The 15,240-nt window shown below is 40.1% G+C and overlaps 2 protein-coding genes across 4 annotated transcripts in view; both read right to left on the bottom strand.

Annotated features, from left to right (window-relative positions):
- tbc1d1 (TBC1 (tre-2/USP6, BUB2, cdc16) domain family, member 1) overlaps positions 1 to 3,272 on the bottom strand; it is a 46,381-nt gene extending 43,109 nt beyond the window's left edge. For 2 of the 3 annotated variants that reach the window (XM_029432155.1, XM_029432146.1), the window contains exons 1-2: positions 3,094 to 3,272; positions 1,635 to 2,278 (exon numbers count right to left, since the gene is read on the bottom strand). In XM_029432155.1, the coding sequence (XP_029288015.1) occupies positions 1,635 to 2,237 (603 nt within the window). In that variant the 5' untranslated portion in view covers positions 2,238 to 2,278; positions 3,094 to 3,272. The remainder of the gene's footprint in view (positions 1 to 1,634; positions 2,279 to 3,093) is intronic. The other variant, XM_029432164.1, reaches the window with a different exon arrangement.
- A 134-nt stretch (positions 3,273 to 3,406) lies between these two features.
- On the bottom strand, positions 3,407 to 14,774 carry pgm2 (phosphoglucomutase 2). The gene is made up of 13 exons (XM_029442128.1): positions 14,557 to 14,774; positions 12,158 to 12,325; positions 11,762 to 11,953; positions 10,406 to 10,489; positions 9,816 to 10,009; positions 9,354 to 9,543; positions 9,171 to 9,268; positions 8,169 to 8,349; positions 7,806 to 7,899; positions 6,483 to 6,612; positions 6,189 to 6,381; positions 4,961 to 5,094; positions 3,407 to 4,434 (listed from the first exon to the last, which is right to left on the bottom strand). Exons 1-13 carry the CDS (start codon positions 14,629 to 14,631, stop codon positions 4,332 to 4,334), a joined length of 1,836 nt encoding a protein of 611 aa, XP_029297988.1. The 5' UTR covers positions 14,632 to 14,774; the 3' UTR covers positions 3,407 to 4,331.
- Between the last annotated feature and the right edge of the window lie 466 nt (positions 14,775 to 15,240).

The following is a 15,240-nucleotide window of genomic DNA, read 5'->3' on the forward strand; positions in this document are numbered from 1 at the left end:
ATGCTGGACAGATGCTACTGTACCTTTAAGTTCTATACTGGCTCAAATTTGTACATTTAACTTTCTGAAACTACTTTTCACTTCATGGTAGATTTAAAAAAAGGTATCATGTAATATCACAAGGGCTTGTAAAGTGCCCGTTATGATACACTACAGAACAAATGTCATTTTAAGTCTTAACATGTACATCTCCTGCAGCTCTATTTTGGAAAGTGTGCTCATACATAAACACTTGGATGCTTGCGTCACATGAAACTGTGATGCAAATAAATGTACCGTGTGTGTGTGTGTGTGTGTGTGTGTGTGTGTGTGTGTGTGTGTGTGTGTGTGCGTGTGTACTGGTTTTGGTTCAGAAGGGCCGAGGAAGTTCCCGATTTTCTGGTCATATCATTCTAGTTCTTTGTGGTTTATGCGCCTTTATTGTATTAAATAAGAACTTTGCTAACAAAAATAATAATAAACTAAAGCAAAAATATTCTTGTGAAGTCCTTTAGCGGTGCCCAAGGATTGCACACATCTTTGGTGTGTATGTAAGTGTGAGTGTGTGTCAATGTGAGAGCTCGAGCAACAGGTGGTCAGCCTGACATCCTCATCATCACATTCTTGAAAGGGTTGAAAAGAGACAGAGAGAGAACAACAAGCATCCACACACACACAGACACAGACACACACACACACACAGACACACACACACACACACACACACCACAACAAAAACACATCACAACAGATGCTGTGCCACAGGAAGTAGTTGCCATAGCAACATGATTCTACATCCTGCTTGGGTTATGAAAAGCAAGCTTATTTGAATTTCACTCCAGCACACACAGAACAGCGTGTGTATATATGATCAAGTTAATCTGCATGTGTGTATTTACACCACAATCAGTAGATGTAGTGATACATATACACCCGTTATATTTGCAATACATCACAGAGTACATGCTGACTGTTCATATATTTAAAGCATATGCAGGTATTTGTTTATGTGAGCCTATAACTTTGAGTTGATTCATTTTGTATCCTCCATTGTCTCCATCTCTATAATTTTGGCTAACTCTTTTTATTCTTTGGTATGTTGGGCATGGTATGCAATGAAGATGGTATCGAATTTCTCGGGCTTGACTCGGGCACCAGCTGCACCTTCACAGTGCTGAGGCTGTTGGCACAGCAAGCCATGTGGAGGAGAGGTGAAAGGATTTAGGGGAAAGGATTTAGAGGTCAGGAGTGTGTTGTCAGCAGAGTGTGTTTTGTATCTGGAATTGTTGGTGTTTATGTGATCAGTTTAATTTAACTACCACTGTGCCAGAGCAAGATCTAGTTTCTCTCAGTGGGATGTCATAATAAATACTGATGTGGTCACAATGAACGCTCCGGCATTTTTTTGTCATAAATTATAAGGAGATTGTTGCCAGGCTGATCCCTGACTCTCATGTCATTGCCATCGGAGTACTGATGATTTTTGCCTTTTTACCTAGTTACCAAGGCTTTTTATAACAGGAAACTTGATATGACTCACAAGATGGAGGGATAAAGTCTGGAGCACATGGTTACAGTTAGAGATACACCTGTATATAATGTCAACAGAGGCACTCGTGTTTAATCTCTTATCTAATTCATACACACACACTTACCTTGGTGCTGTCCTGGCACTGGAAGACGTAGCAGGCGTAGTTTGGTGCGTCTTTGACCAGGCAGCCAAAGCTGCTGGGCTCCTGGCTGTTGTAAATTAGCTTAGTCACTTGATGAGGACGACATTCAAACAGCACTGTGTGTGTCAGAGGGTCCCAGACAACTCCGTCTCCCAGAACGGACACACATCGAACCCACGATGCTGACACGCAGAGAAAAACTGTCTGATTGCGGGTAGAAGGGTCCAACTGTCGTCCAGACCCAGCACCCAGATTCTTCTCTGCAGGCCGAGACTTGCTGATCTCAGCCACCACCCAGGGCAGCATGGCCATGGTGGTCAGGTGGTGGACCGGCAGAGAACCTATCAATGTCAGTTTGTATCGTACTTCCTCCTCCTCCTGTGCTTCTTCCTCTACCTTTTCCCCCCGTGATGCAATCCTCTTCCTAGCAGAAGAGAGTTTCCGAGGACTCAATGTGGAAGAGGTGAGATGTGACAGTGATGGACATGAGCGGTGGTTTGAAGTGTTGGGAGGGGGTTTCTCCGAGCTCCCTGGCCTGGAGGGTTCATATCTTCTGGGCTTCACTTCAAAGTAGAGTCCCTCCATGTCTGGTGGGGCCGGAGGCAGCTGTCCGCCTCTACGTTTACCTGCAAAACACCAGTTAGAGGACAGAGGCATTTAAAAGGGAAACTTTGCCATTTATATAGCAACAGGACACTAAATCAGCCGAGTCTTGCAGTGTAGTAACCACAGGGTCATTTGGAGGGTACTAAAAGATGACCACCTGGTGTTGTTTACCCAACCAGAAACACATGACTACTGACCTACACTTTCACAGTCTCAAGGACACACACACAAACACATGACAGCTAAACTATGAGGATCAGCCTGTCATGTATCAGAGAGAGAAGGGGCGCTATCTCACACAATTAACAGATGTGAATGACATTATAATCATTTTTATCACTGATATACATGTGTTAGAATGTGTATGTGAAATCAGTGGGTAAAGGTGCAAGTAACTAAGTTAACATTAATAGCGGGACATGATGAAAATGCTTATAATAGCGGATCATACCAGCTATGGAATCAAATCGTACCAATAAAGTTAAAGAGAAATACAACGAAGGTGGTCAATACTCACTCATATTTGACCTTGCAATATAAATAAATCCTCAATTTACATTAGCTGGGACAGTGCGGCAAGCAATATAGGTCGGTCTGCTGCACCAGAACAGCAACGGAAGTTAGAATGAGATTGTAACCCTGAACAATGCAGCCCCACTTGCCTTCTCTTACTGGTTATTGTAATTTTACGCACAGAACAAGTTATATTTACGCACGAGGTTGCGCAGACACCAAAACGCGCACGGTTAATGTACGCTGTTCCCAAAGTGCACAGTAGATATTTCAATCTATTCAACATGATCTCTCTGCTCTTTTCATGCCAGTACACTCTTACCCGTTCACTGAAGTCTCGTCCGATGCGTGAAGCGCAACCAAAAGGTTGTAGTGTATTTCAGAACAACAACATAGCCTACGTACATGCAGAAATAAAGCGCGAGGGAGAGCTTCACACAGCCCTAGTGGTCTCTAGTTTGAGTTAAATATAGGAGACAGGGCAGATCCGAACTCCCTCCTCTCTTCTCTGGGCATGACAAGTGCATGCTGCATGCATGCGCTGCCGGAGGATGCAGGGGCGACGTGTCCGCACGTAGCATATGTGCGCGTGCTTTACCGTCAACATTTCTCTTCACATGCACAGTTGGAAACCATTTTTTTAAATTGTTTTTATTGAGTTGAATTGTATTTTCAGCACACCATTTAAGAATATGAGGCACACAAGGAAGATGAGCTGCTAATTTCTAGAGTCAACATCACATAAAAACTGGGAAGGTTCTTCATTTTTAGTCAAGAGTCCCTTTAAATGTTAACTATTCATATCAAGTCATGAGCAGTGGGTGCATTGAATAAATCATGTACATCTCCACTTGGTGGTGCTCTAAGCTTTTAGGCGTGGTCATTTTACAAACCAGCAACTCTGGAATGACAGCTTTTAAATTAAAAAATATATCCAACGGTCACTTTCAATGCCATACCTTACTATTATCTAAGATATTACACATTCGAAGTTTAACAGTTTACAACATTCATTAAAGTTACAGCTAGTTACAATATCACTTCCAGCAGTTCTCGTTTACACTCACACACTTTTGTAACTCTTCAGGTTTGCAGCTTTGCAGTAGATGCTGAAGCAGTGTGGGATGCTTAAATGGTAAATATATTGTGAATATATAGCAAAGTGTGCATCTAAACATCACAAGTGAAACAGCAGGAATAACTGTAGAATGGTAAATATGGTTTAAAATCTCCAGCACTGAGGTAAACTCAATCCAAAACATGTAAAACTGGCTCTGGATCCATATCTACATCCCCAAAACAGATTGATGGCTAAACAAACTCAAAGTGGAGGTTAGAGTTTGGCATTAAGCCTGCAGATGATTCAAATAAAGACGGATTCATCAGTAGGTAACAGTATCTGTGGTCCAACTGGCAGAAAACACATTGGTAAAATTGTCATTAAAGTCAAGCCTGTATTAAATCAATAATCCCTTCTGGAGTAATTAACACATTACGTGATATGCTGGTTGGACATATTAGTCTCAGTTGGTGCTGTATATGAGCGTATGTCTATCAGTGCTACTCCGGCTTGGGCTGCAGCTTATTCTTCTCTGGCTCGAAGAAGTTTTCAACAATGGCATCAACCAGTTCATCCAGCTCCTTCTTCAGGTGCGTCACATCACTGTTGAGTCAGAGGCGAAAACAAAAGATGACAATGAAGTAACTTTTAGAGACATTTAGCATTTAAACAATGAGGCAATCCATAGAAAAGTAACAGCCAATTATGTTGACAATCTGTTAGTTGTTTAAGCCGTGTGCATCACTTTAAAACAGTAGCTCTGATGTCCTTAGAGGACAACATTGCCCAAAAGTGTCCCGATTGTCAAAAAATGTGGTTTCAATTGGGACATTTTTTTGGGACCTTTAGGGTCTGTTGTTATGGACTTATTACAGCTATGGTGGAACTTCCAAAATAAAATTAAAAAAGCAAAATTGTGCCAGAAACAACCAAAATTATCAAAATATTTAAAAAGCCAAAAATGTCCCAAGTGAGGCACAAGGGTTACATAATGTTTCAAGCAAAAATGTAACAGTTCTTTGTTCCAACTTCACCAAGGTGATGATTTTCTGAGTATAAACGATGAATCGATAATTATTCGACCTGAAGGTATTTGTAATTTCCTGGCCTGGTCTCTACGGCGACCCACCTGTTACCAGGAGCAGCACAGAGTTCAGTATAGTATTTGATTTTTGGCTCAGTGCCGCTGGTCCTCATGGTGGCCACACCCCCGTTGGAGAAGGTAAAGGTGATCATCTGACTGGACCTGGAGGTGGGAAGAACCTGGGACACAAGAGGAAGGAGTGATGAATGGATCGAAGGAAAAACAAGATCCAAAAGGAAGGAAGGAAGTTGTCTGTTTGGAAGGACAACTAAAGGGGAATTCTGCATATACACATTCACTTGCATACAATACGAGAATGGAGCTCACATATTCAGTTCTCTGTATCATTTTGTAACTACTGCAGCAGTAAACTGCCCTTCTTCAACGAGTAACTAAAAACAGAACCTGGAAAAGTGGGTTCATTTAATGAATGTTTTCCAAATTCATCAGTATAGTACTAGTGCACTTAATTAACCTTAAAAACACCAACAGTCCAGGTTCAAACCTGCCATACCTCATTTCTCTTTGGCCACTGGAGGGCAGTGGACACAACTTTGACATATCGTCAACTTTTAAGTTGATATAGTGAACTTTTTTGCAAACAGTTGTCTATTTATACGATGGTGTATTAGGGCCATTGTAGATAAAACAAATAATAATTACGGAGTTAGGGCAGGGGGTTAATATTAAGGGGGAGATTAAGGTCATACATTTACAGGAAAACACTCAAATATTCTTTCAGATTTAAGTCAATTTACGAGAAAGAAAAAACTAATTTAGGAGAAAAGAAACCACATCGCTTCTCTTTGCAGGGTTGTATTAACCTCATCACATCACAGACGCCACCGGTATTTGGGGAATGTCACACGCACACGTTAGTGAGGAGGTGCAACAGAATGGAACATGGAAATAATCTTAAATCAGTCCAGTGCGTTGTAGTTCCTGATGCACAAAATCTTTCACCTCATCCAAATCAGTATGTTGTTTTGAATCGGCCAAATTCAAGGCAATATCTCTTCAATGTCTGTGTGCTTATGATAATATGATGATATCATATCATTCATTGCTGGCACAATACATGGCAATTAGCCAGCCTTACATCCAACAATTATGGAGCAATATTATCAATTTGGAGTCGTATTTCTAACTATGTTTTGTCATAGTTATTGCTTAAAACAGTTATACAGTATATCTATTAGCAGACAACATACCATAAAGTGATGCAAGTGTCTGTCCTGCTCTAAATGGATGTACTGTACATGCGTGCACTTACAGCCTTGTTACTGGGCTGGTTGCTGTCGTAGCCTGTGGTCAAGTCTCGTACAGCAGAGATGGAGAAGCGACCACATTCAGTGGGATACGAGTCTTTCTGGCCACTGTAGCTGCGCAGGCGCTCGAACATGCTGCAGATCACATCCTGGTCGTGGCAGATGAAATAGGAGTTCTTACTGATGTGGTAGCCGTACCTGACGATGAGGAGTAGAGAGAGAGAGACTTAGAGTCTCCAGTTTTCATTTATAGAGCTTAGTAATATAAATCAAAGCCAGATGAGTATAATGTGTCTTACTCTTCATAGATGTTCGTGACTTGTTGAGAAAGGCTTGAGCTTTTCGTGGCCAGATAGGAAATCATCTCTCCTGCTATGGCTGCAGCACTCACTCCATCCTTGTCCAATACAAAGGGACTACACATATACCCTAAACACACACACACACACACACACACACACACACACACACACACACACACACACACACACACACACACACACTTTTAGCAACTGTGTGTGCAAAGGCATGTGTTTTCAATTACAGCACCTTAATCATGTTATATAGGAAAGCTCTAAAATATGTGATGCTGTGGGTTTGTGTGAACATCTGTCATAACCTCAAACGATCTTTAAGCCAGACAGTCCAATGTGTGTGACCGCTAACTAACTAAGACCAAGATCCTCAGTTAACACGTCTGATATGTTCATGTACAGTATGGTGAGTACACCAGTGTACAAACAATAGACATTTGCTGCTATACGCATCGTCATGCAGGAGGCACAGAGGAAGCTTCTGAAGAAGTTAAAGCAAGATATAGATCGATATAAAGACAAATTACAGGAGGAAACTGCATTTTTATTGTTTTTAAAACAAACTTTACTATTCTATATGTTTTCATTTAAAATGTGTGTAAATGAAAAGTGCTTCAATAACATCTAAATGTTAATGTTTTTATGCAGTATTAAAAGTTATTTATACGCGTACTCTTCTATCATCGAGCATGGTTTCTCAATAACCCTCCCCAGGTTTAGATCTTGTGAGGAGACACAAGGATTTTGTTAGGACTTAAGTTGTTCTTGCCCGCCATCTCCCCAAGATATATTTACAGCAGATGAATACTTTCAGGCAGATCAAATCAACTTATCTGGTGACGTTGTGGAGATCATTAGAAGAAAAAACTTGGTGTGGTGTGTAGTGATTGCAGTGTCTCAAGGTCATGTTGACAGTCCACACACAGGCAGCGCCAGAGGAAAGCACCAGCCTTGTTGACCCACTACATGATGTGTGTGTGTGTGTTCTGGGACATGATTTTGGTGAAATTTGAGTGTTTGCGAAGGGAGTGGATCGTGACACAAGGATAGAGTAAGGGGCTAGGGATTTAATGTAGCGGGGAATCTCCACAAGAAGGCTAAGTCTGTGTGTTTGCTTGCACGCACGCACTTTTCACACCTAAAAGCAAACTCTTCTTCAGCCTTGTTCTGTTGAAGGAGTGTAGGAGACCGTGTATCTCGAACAAATACATGAGTCTCTTCAGAGAGAGTGTGTGTGTGTGTGTGTGTGTGTGTGTGTGTGTGTGTGTGTGTGTGTGTGTGTGTGTGTGTGTGTGTGTGTGTGTGTACCTATGGCCTCCTCAAAGGCAAACAGCACAGTCTTGCCCTGGTCCAAAAGGTCTTTGGCTCTGTTTCCCATCCATTTGAACCCTGTAAGTGTTTCCTGTTCAAGCGTAATATTAAATGTTGAAGCCGACCAATAATAAAAGTGCATTTTCTACTGCATCATAAAAATGCATTAGCCACATTTCCTCTTAAAATACGAGTGTTGAAAGTACTTTATGAGCATTCATTGCAAGACAATTTGATTACTTGAAAATGAGGCTGTCTTCTTGTAGCAGTAAACACTTCAACACTACGTCCTGGTCAGATCTTATAAAAACAAACATTTAGTACAGTATGTAACAAAGTCTTGAACTTGAGTAATGTCACCTCAAAGTGGAAGCCTTCCTTGAGAGCGATGGCGCGCAGTATCTTTGATGAAACGGTGCTCGACAGCATGTAGAGGTTTTTCACAGCAGCACCATCAGAGTTTTGCTGTTTCCAGCAGCGGAACATCCACCAGCCGAGCAACGCTCCCAACTCATTACCACTGAACACCCGCCACTGTCCACTGACACACAGAGACGGGGGTTATTTAAGTGCAGCATTCAAACAGACAACACACTTATATATCACCAATCTGTGTTGTTCTAAGCATTTCTTTGGTATTTGCTATGGAAATGTGAAGGTTTCATTAACACAAGGAGTTCACAATCTGCATTACTCAAAAATGACACATGATGGATTTTTAAGGAGTATTCTGATATTTTTAAATTTAATTAAAACAAATAAAGGGGGATTCAGTATTTTCTTTTCTACTGTATATTCTTGACAGTGTGGAGAAGTTGAGACAATGGTGTCGGGAGAAAACAACTTGCAGAACATATAATTGCAACAGTTAACTTAATAATTCAATGTGAAAAAGAAAAGACATATTCAAAACATTACAGTGTTTTTGGTTTATTTCTAAGTTTCTGAATACGGCCATGGTTCTAATTTATCTTCGGGGTCGACTCACTTGCCACAACCCTCATCACGTCAGTCAGAGATTTACAACATGTAGAAACTCTTTAAAAAGCAGAGCCAAGTTCTCACACCTGTAGCGTGTGTAGAGTGGAATGAGTGCAAAGCATGTTTTGTTGGCAGAGATATAAACAGGTTACAGAGAAAACTACTTACTCATTGTTCTAAAGAAACTTTACCATTCTATAAGTTTTGATTACATTTTTTTAAATTTTATTTTAATGCTAGGAATTTCTTTTCATCAAATCTTAAAATGTATCTTGTGACATTGTGGACAGCAAGACAACGTGACGAAGAACATAATCAGTCTATTGTCTAATTCAACATTGTTAACATAAAAACACAACAGTCATTTACACAAACACAGACCTCTCCTGCTTCTCAGCTATGGCCAGGCGATCCGCATCAGGGTCATTCGCCAACACAACAGCGGCCCCCTCCCTCTCTGCCAGTGCAAACGACAGTGTCTGCAAAACACGCACGCATTACACCTTCAGCCTAAAAACACACCGTGTACTATGACTGCATGTGATGTGAATGATCAGAACACACCAGGACTCCCTCTCCTTCCTCAGGATTGGGGTATTTGACGGTGGGGAATTCAGGGTCTGGATCTTTCTGTTCCTTTACAGCATATGGAGGGTGAAGGTCAAAGGCCTTGAAAGCTGACTGGACAAATGTGTGGCCGACGCCGTGCACAGATGTATGCACGATTTTCACCTCTGAACTCTTGTTTATGTCCCTGTGAAGAAAGAAGCTAGAGTCAAAACATTGGTTTGGTTTTTTTCTTCGAGTTTCCATGTGTCCTTCCTCCTTTCAACTCTGTAGTATTGTGTGTTTGTTCTAGTTTGACCTACAGTTGTCTCACACGTGCATTTCAAATGTTAGGCAGCAACAGACAACGATCGCAATCACATTAAACACAGTTCCTAAAGTTCTGCGTCATGCCTTTAGCTCAGGTGTTTAAATTAGTGCATGCTGCTCAATAGGTTATCTATGAAATCTATGGAGCACCTGTGATGACAGTGTTTCTGGATGGCTTTGAAGTATTGTGTGTGGATGTCCTGGTAGGGATCTTTGAGCAAGGGGCTCTTCAGGGCCTCTTCTGTGCTCCAGGACTCAGGCCAGGGCTCCAGGTTCTCCTCTATGGCCTTGGAGATACCTTTGTCATGAGGAGACACAATCTGGGCTCCATTCTCCCAGTACACCTGAGACACAGACAAAGCACAATGAATAGTACTGTAATACTGCAAGTAACTATTATTGTCAATATCGATAAATCTGCCAATTACTTATATATTATTTGTTGATATTCATTGATTTAAAAACAAATCTAAATAATTTTAGAAAATGAACTAAAATGCGAATCATAATGTCAAAATGTCAAATGTGACATTTTGTCCCATCAACAAAAAGCAAACTCAGTTCACTATATACGACATATAAGACAAAGAAAACCAGGAACTCACATTTGAGAAGCTGGAAAAAAGACATTTTTGCTGTTTATCAACTAATGGTAATTGTTTCAACTCCGCACTGAACAAGAGGTTAGAAATCAAAACAAATAAGCACTTAAGTAAGTAAGAGTAAGTAAAAGCTGTTACCTTGTAGCCATTGTCCTGTTTGGGGTTGTGGGAGGCGGTCACCATGATACCAGCACACAGACCCAGGTGTGAAACTGTGAAAGGCTGCAGGAGAGAGTCAATGTAGATCATACTAGACCCTGTACAATATACAGCATGTGGCAAGCACACCATGTGAGAGAAGAAATACAAAGAAAATGTTGACAGATGTATATAACCAGCCCTTGAAGAACAATATTGTTGTTGTCATTTCATTTCCTGCAAGAGCCACACAGTTTGTGCTACAGTCTATCTTGAAAAGTGTACAATATGTTTTGCTAGGTGTGTAGCACACTTAGGTTTAAGAGCCAGCTGGCTCACCAACCAACCTGCTTATTTACTATAAATATTAGCGGATGTTTTCTTGCAGTTTTACAAAACTGTGTATTTGTCAGAGAAGAAGTGTCTTTTAAAATACATTTTGAAATAAAGAACGATATACTACACTGCAGGTATTACAACATTTCAAGAATGGCCTCTAACGTTAGTAATAAAAAGCTTTCACTGGGTGGAAGTTTCGCCGTTATTTATTGTGTAAAACAGAAAAGGGGAACAACATCACAGTAAAGTGCAATTCATGGCAAAGCAGGATGGTTTGCGCACTTTCCAGTTCATCAAGGTGTTGCCTGGAGGCATCCGGGCATGAAAAGACGGTTTGTAGGAAATGGGCGAAGCGCTTCACATTTCTGGTCCAGCAAACATAATGCATGACCAACTGGTTCATTTAATTTATATTGTTGCTGCTTCTGTTTCAAGTTAACGTCCGGCAACAATAATGTACCGATTGAGTCGAGGCCTTGGATGATGACTGCATTTTACTAAATAAAATGTCCTCTCGTATTTATTTGGATATTTGGTATTTAGTTCATCCAAAAGTAACACAAATGAATGAAGTTACATTACTTTCATATTATAAATACGTGGATTAGGTTAGCATAGGTAATTAGTAACTGTATCATGAATACATTAACCCTTGCAACGCTGCTTGTTTGGTTTAATGCATGTGTAGAATAGATACAAAGTTGTGTGACTGGTCACATGTCGTAAACCAAGTGCTGTGATCCTATGTGCATTATGCAACCTGCAGTAAACGAAGGGGAAGTGTACTTTTTGAATGGAATTTGCCCTTTAGCTTCTGTCCCACTGTCACCTGCTGCACCGGACAAACTGATCGGACTAAAGAATTTGGTTTCGCTCACAGTTACCCACAATTGTGAAATTAAGCATGATTAAGATGGAAAATGAAACTTCTGTTTTAAGGTAGTTTATCATTTATGACTGTGACTGCAAAAAAAAAGGAAAAAAAAAAGAGGAAATTACAAAAGTTCAAGTAATTACCACAAAGGGTGTCGGGACGATGTCAGAGAAGAGGTGGACCGACACCCCTCGGCTGATGAACACAGCTGCAGCCAGGCTGGCGAAGCGCTTGCTGCTGCCACCGCTGGGAGGATGGGCCCGGGCGTCGTACCCAATCACCACCCCTCGCTTCTTAAAGTTATCCAAACTCTCCTCGAGGTAGCGACAGAAACCCTGTCAGAGAGAAGATATTTTGGGAAATAAGAAAAAACTTGTGTTTAACGTGTAGTGACGGACATTTAATAACAGCTACAGGAAGCTGCACTGAGAGTTTGGAGGGTCTCTTCAAACAGCAGAGAACAAAAATCAATAATATGCATGTCTGGCTTTGCATGTGACTTGCTGCTCAAGTGTGTAGTAGTTGATCTAATAACCAACCTGTGTGGTCTGGATGATAGTGAGGTCATTCATACAGGATGTACCAGGGCCCATAGCTGCCCTCAGACCTGCTGTACCAAACTCCATCCTGGAGGAGAAACATTTCTTCAAAGCCTCCACCGCTCCTTCCTTCACCAGGTCCTGCACCATTGACGCCGTCTTAGGGTTCTGGGAAAGAAAAACACGCCCACATTTTGTTATACACGGGAATAAATCCAACATTTACATAACCTACATTTATTACAAACTGTAATGTAGAGCTTACAACTGGAGATCAGGTTTGCAAAGTCAGTATGATTTCTAATGTAACATTTAAAATGTTTTAGTCTTTTATGTAACTTCTGCCAATTTATTAGTTTTTTTTTCTCTTATGATGCAAAATTAAGTGCAACTAATATTCAGTCATGTTTTTTTTATTGATGACTTGTTTTGGTCAATAAAATAGTCAAATCTGCACACTGCGATTCCCCAAAGCTCAAGTTGACATATTCAAATGTCTTATCCTGTCAAACCTGCAGTCCAAAAGTATACATTTTACTATCATAACAGACAAAGAAAACCAGCAGCTATTCACATTTGAGAAGCTGGAACCAGCGATTCTTTTGCTGTAAAAAATACTTAAACACTTACTTAATGTTGAAAATGTTTGGCAAGATGTTTTAGATCTTTGCTAAGGAATGCAGTTTAAAAACTAGCTGGCTGGTTAACACTGGGACATTTGAAGAAATGCTGATTTAAGTCTGTTATCCTTATACAATTAAATCAAAATAGTTGCCAGATATTTTTCTGTCAATTGACATATGGCAGTAGAAATGGCAACCATGAATACAATACAAGTGGGTCCATATGATGCTTCCTATTCAAATGCACCACTGGGCAAGCGGCCATAACACAATTACGTTAACAATAATGAATCAGGGTCCCTTTTCCAATGTGACCTGATTTGCGGCATCCCGTGTCTCTTTAAGACCATGAAGGACTTGGTTTGTCTGATGGCCGGATGCATGTTAGTCTGATTGCACATCGGTGTGCTCTGTAACGAAGGACCCGAGCCTTTGTATTCTGTGAAATTACAAATGATCAGCATATCAGTCCGTATGAAGGAAGTTCATTGTCCTTTTGATGAAGACGGCAGGAAGGGAAGAGGAAATGTGGCCTGTGAAGCTTTGATATTTTGTATTTAGAGCACAAAGTATTTGGACTTTCCTACATTGTAACAAGCCTACATACAATTATACTCCTTAAAGGGAATGCTTTATTTTACAGGTTTGTTATTTCCAAATATTTTCCCGGAGAGAACTATGTGATTTGGTAGAATAAAAGGATAAATAGGTAACCTCCCTTGTAGAACTGCTTTATTTGAAACAAAGTAAATATTTTACATTTTACATGTTCAACTGAACTGACTTTTTAGAAATGATTCGACATTAATTATTGATTTGGAATTAAATACTTTCTCTGTATTCCCATGCATTACTATAGTCCTTTCTAGGATTTGTTTATTAGCCCATAATGATTAAGACATTACAGAAAATAAAGCATTATTACATATCACAATAAAGTCTAATTGATCAAAAGATATTTATGAAACAGCCGTTACGTGTATCATTTCACTCACACAGTACCTGGCGCCACATTAGTGTAATTGGCAGTTGTAAGTAAGTGACAGTTAGTTATCTATTTTAAACTGCTGTTTGGCCTTATTACAAAAAAAAAAATATTTCTTGTTTCCCTCCTAAACTTATTAACATCAGTGGTGAAAAGCACATTTTCTCAAGTAATGTACTTAAGTACAATTTTGAGGATCTTGTACTTTACTTGAGTATTTCTATTTTCTGCTACTTCATACTTCTACTCCACTACATCTCAGAGTTCAGTGTATTTATCTGACAGATTTAGTTACTTAACAGATACAGATTATTAATACATAATATACTCAACTAATAAATGATGATGTATTACTATAGATTAAACTACCCAGCAGTATATAAAGTAATTAAAAGCTCCACATTAACCAGCTGCAACATTAAAGTGGTGAACACATTAATAAATGAATTATTATAATCCAATACTATAAAATATATGATTCTAAAATGGGACATATTGATATATATTGAGTCCTTTTTGCACTTTAATAATATAGGTATTTGTGATGCTTATATGTTTGTACTTATACTTGTAACAGAGTATTTATACACTATAGTCTATCTACTTTCAGTATAACATCTGAATACTTTCACCACATCAGAACAATCAGTGGAGGTCATGCTTTCACCACATCAGAACAATCAGTGGAGGTCATGCTTTCACCTGACTCTGAATCTCTTATGTAACGCCAGCAGGTAACAAACTACAGGACAGCCATAGCACATGAAGCTAGCAGCTAGCTGTCAGTTTACCTTGTCAAACTGCAGCCACTGCCTGACAGCCTGGTCCAGCTTGGTGTCACCCGTTGAGGACGGTTTGTTCTCCATTTCCCTTCTATGCGAGTCAAGACGCTGTCCAGCTCACTAACTATGGTCATACGAGGTGAGTACGCTCACACTGAAGCTTTTTGCAGCACAAAAAGGGGGATTGCAGCTGAAGATGGAACCACTTGGCTGTCCGCGGGGCGGGGCGACGTAATGCGTCTCGAGTTTCTCATTTGTTGCCTTCACTGGTTGCCGTAAAAGTGGTAATTATGAGTTATTAATCATGAGTGCTTCACTTACTGTTTCAACAAGTGGACACTTAGCCGAAGTATCTACAATAACATCGTGCAGTGGTGGAAAGTAAGAATGTATGTAAATGTGTTTATCTATTGCACGTCTGTCCTGGGGATCCCACCTCAGTGGCTCTTTCTGAGGTTTCTACCATTTCGTTTACCCCGTTGTACATCCATGGTTAAAGGCGTGGGGGGTTTCGGGAGTTTTTCCTTATCCGATGCGAGAGTCCAACTGTTGCCAATTTTTATTTTCATTTTCTAATTATTAGAACATTTGATTTTCATTTTGACTTAAAAAGCAATTGCTTGCATAAATGAAAAGTTACATATTGCATTGTCATTTAAACATTTAAATTAACGTTTGTATATTGTCCCCTCT

This window comes from Cottoperca gobio, chromosome 1 (assembly GCF_900634415.1).
Source record: "Cottoperca gobio chromosome 1, fCotGob3.1, whole genome shotgun sequence".
Taxonomy (NCBI): Eukaryota; Metazoa; Chordata; class Actinopteri; order Perciformes; family Bovichtidae; genus Cottoperca; species Cottoperca gobio.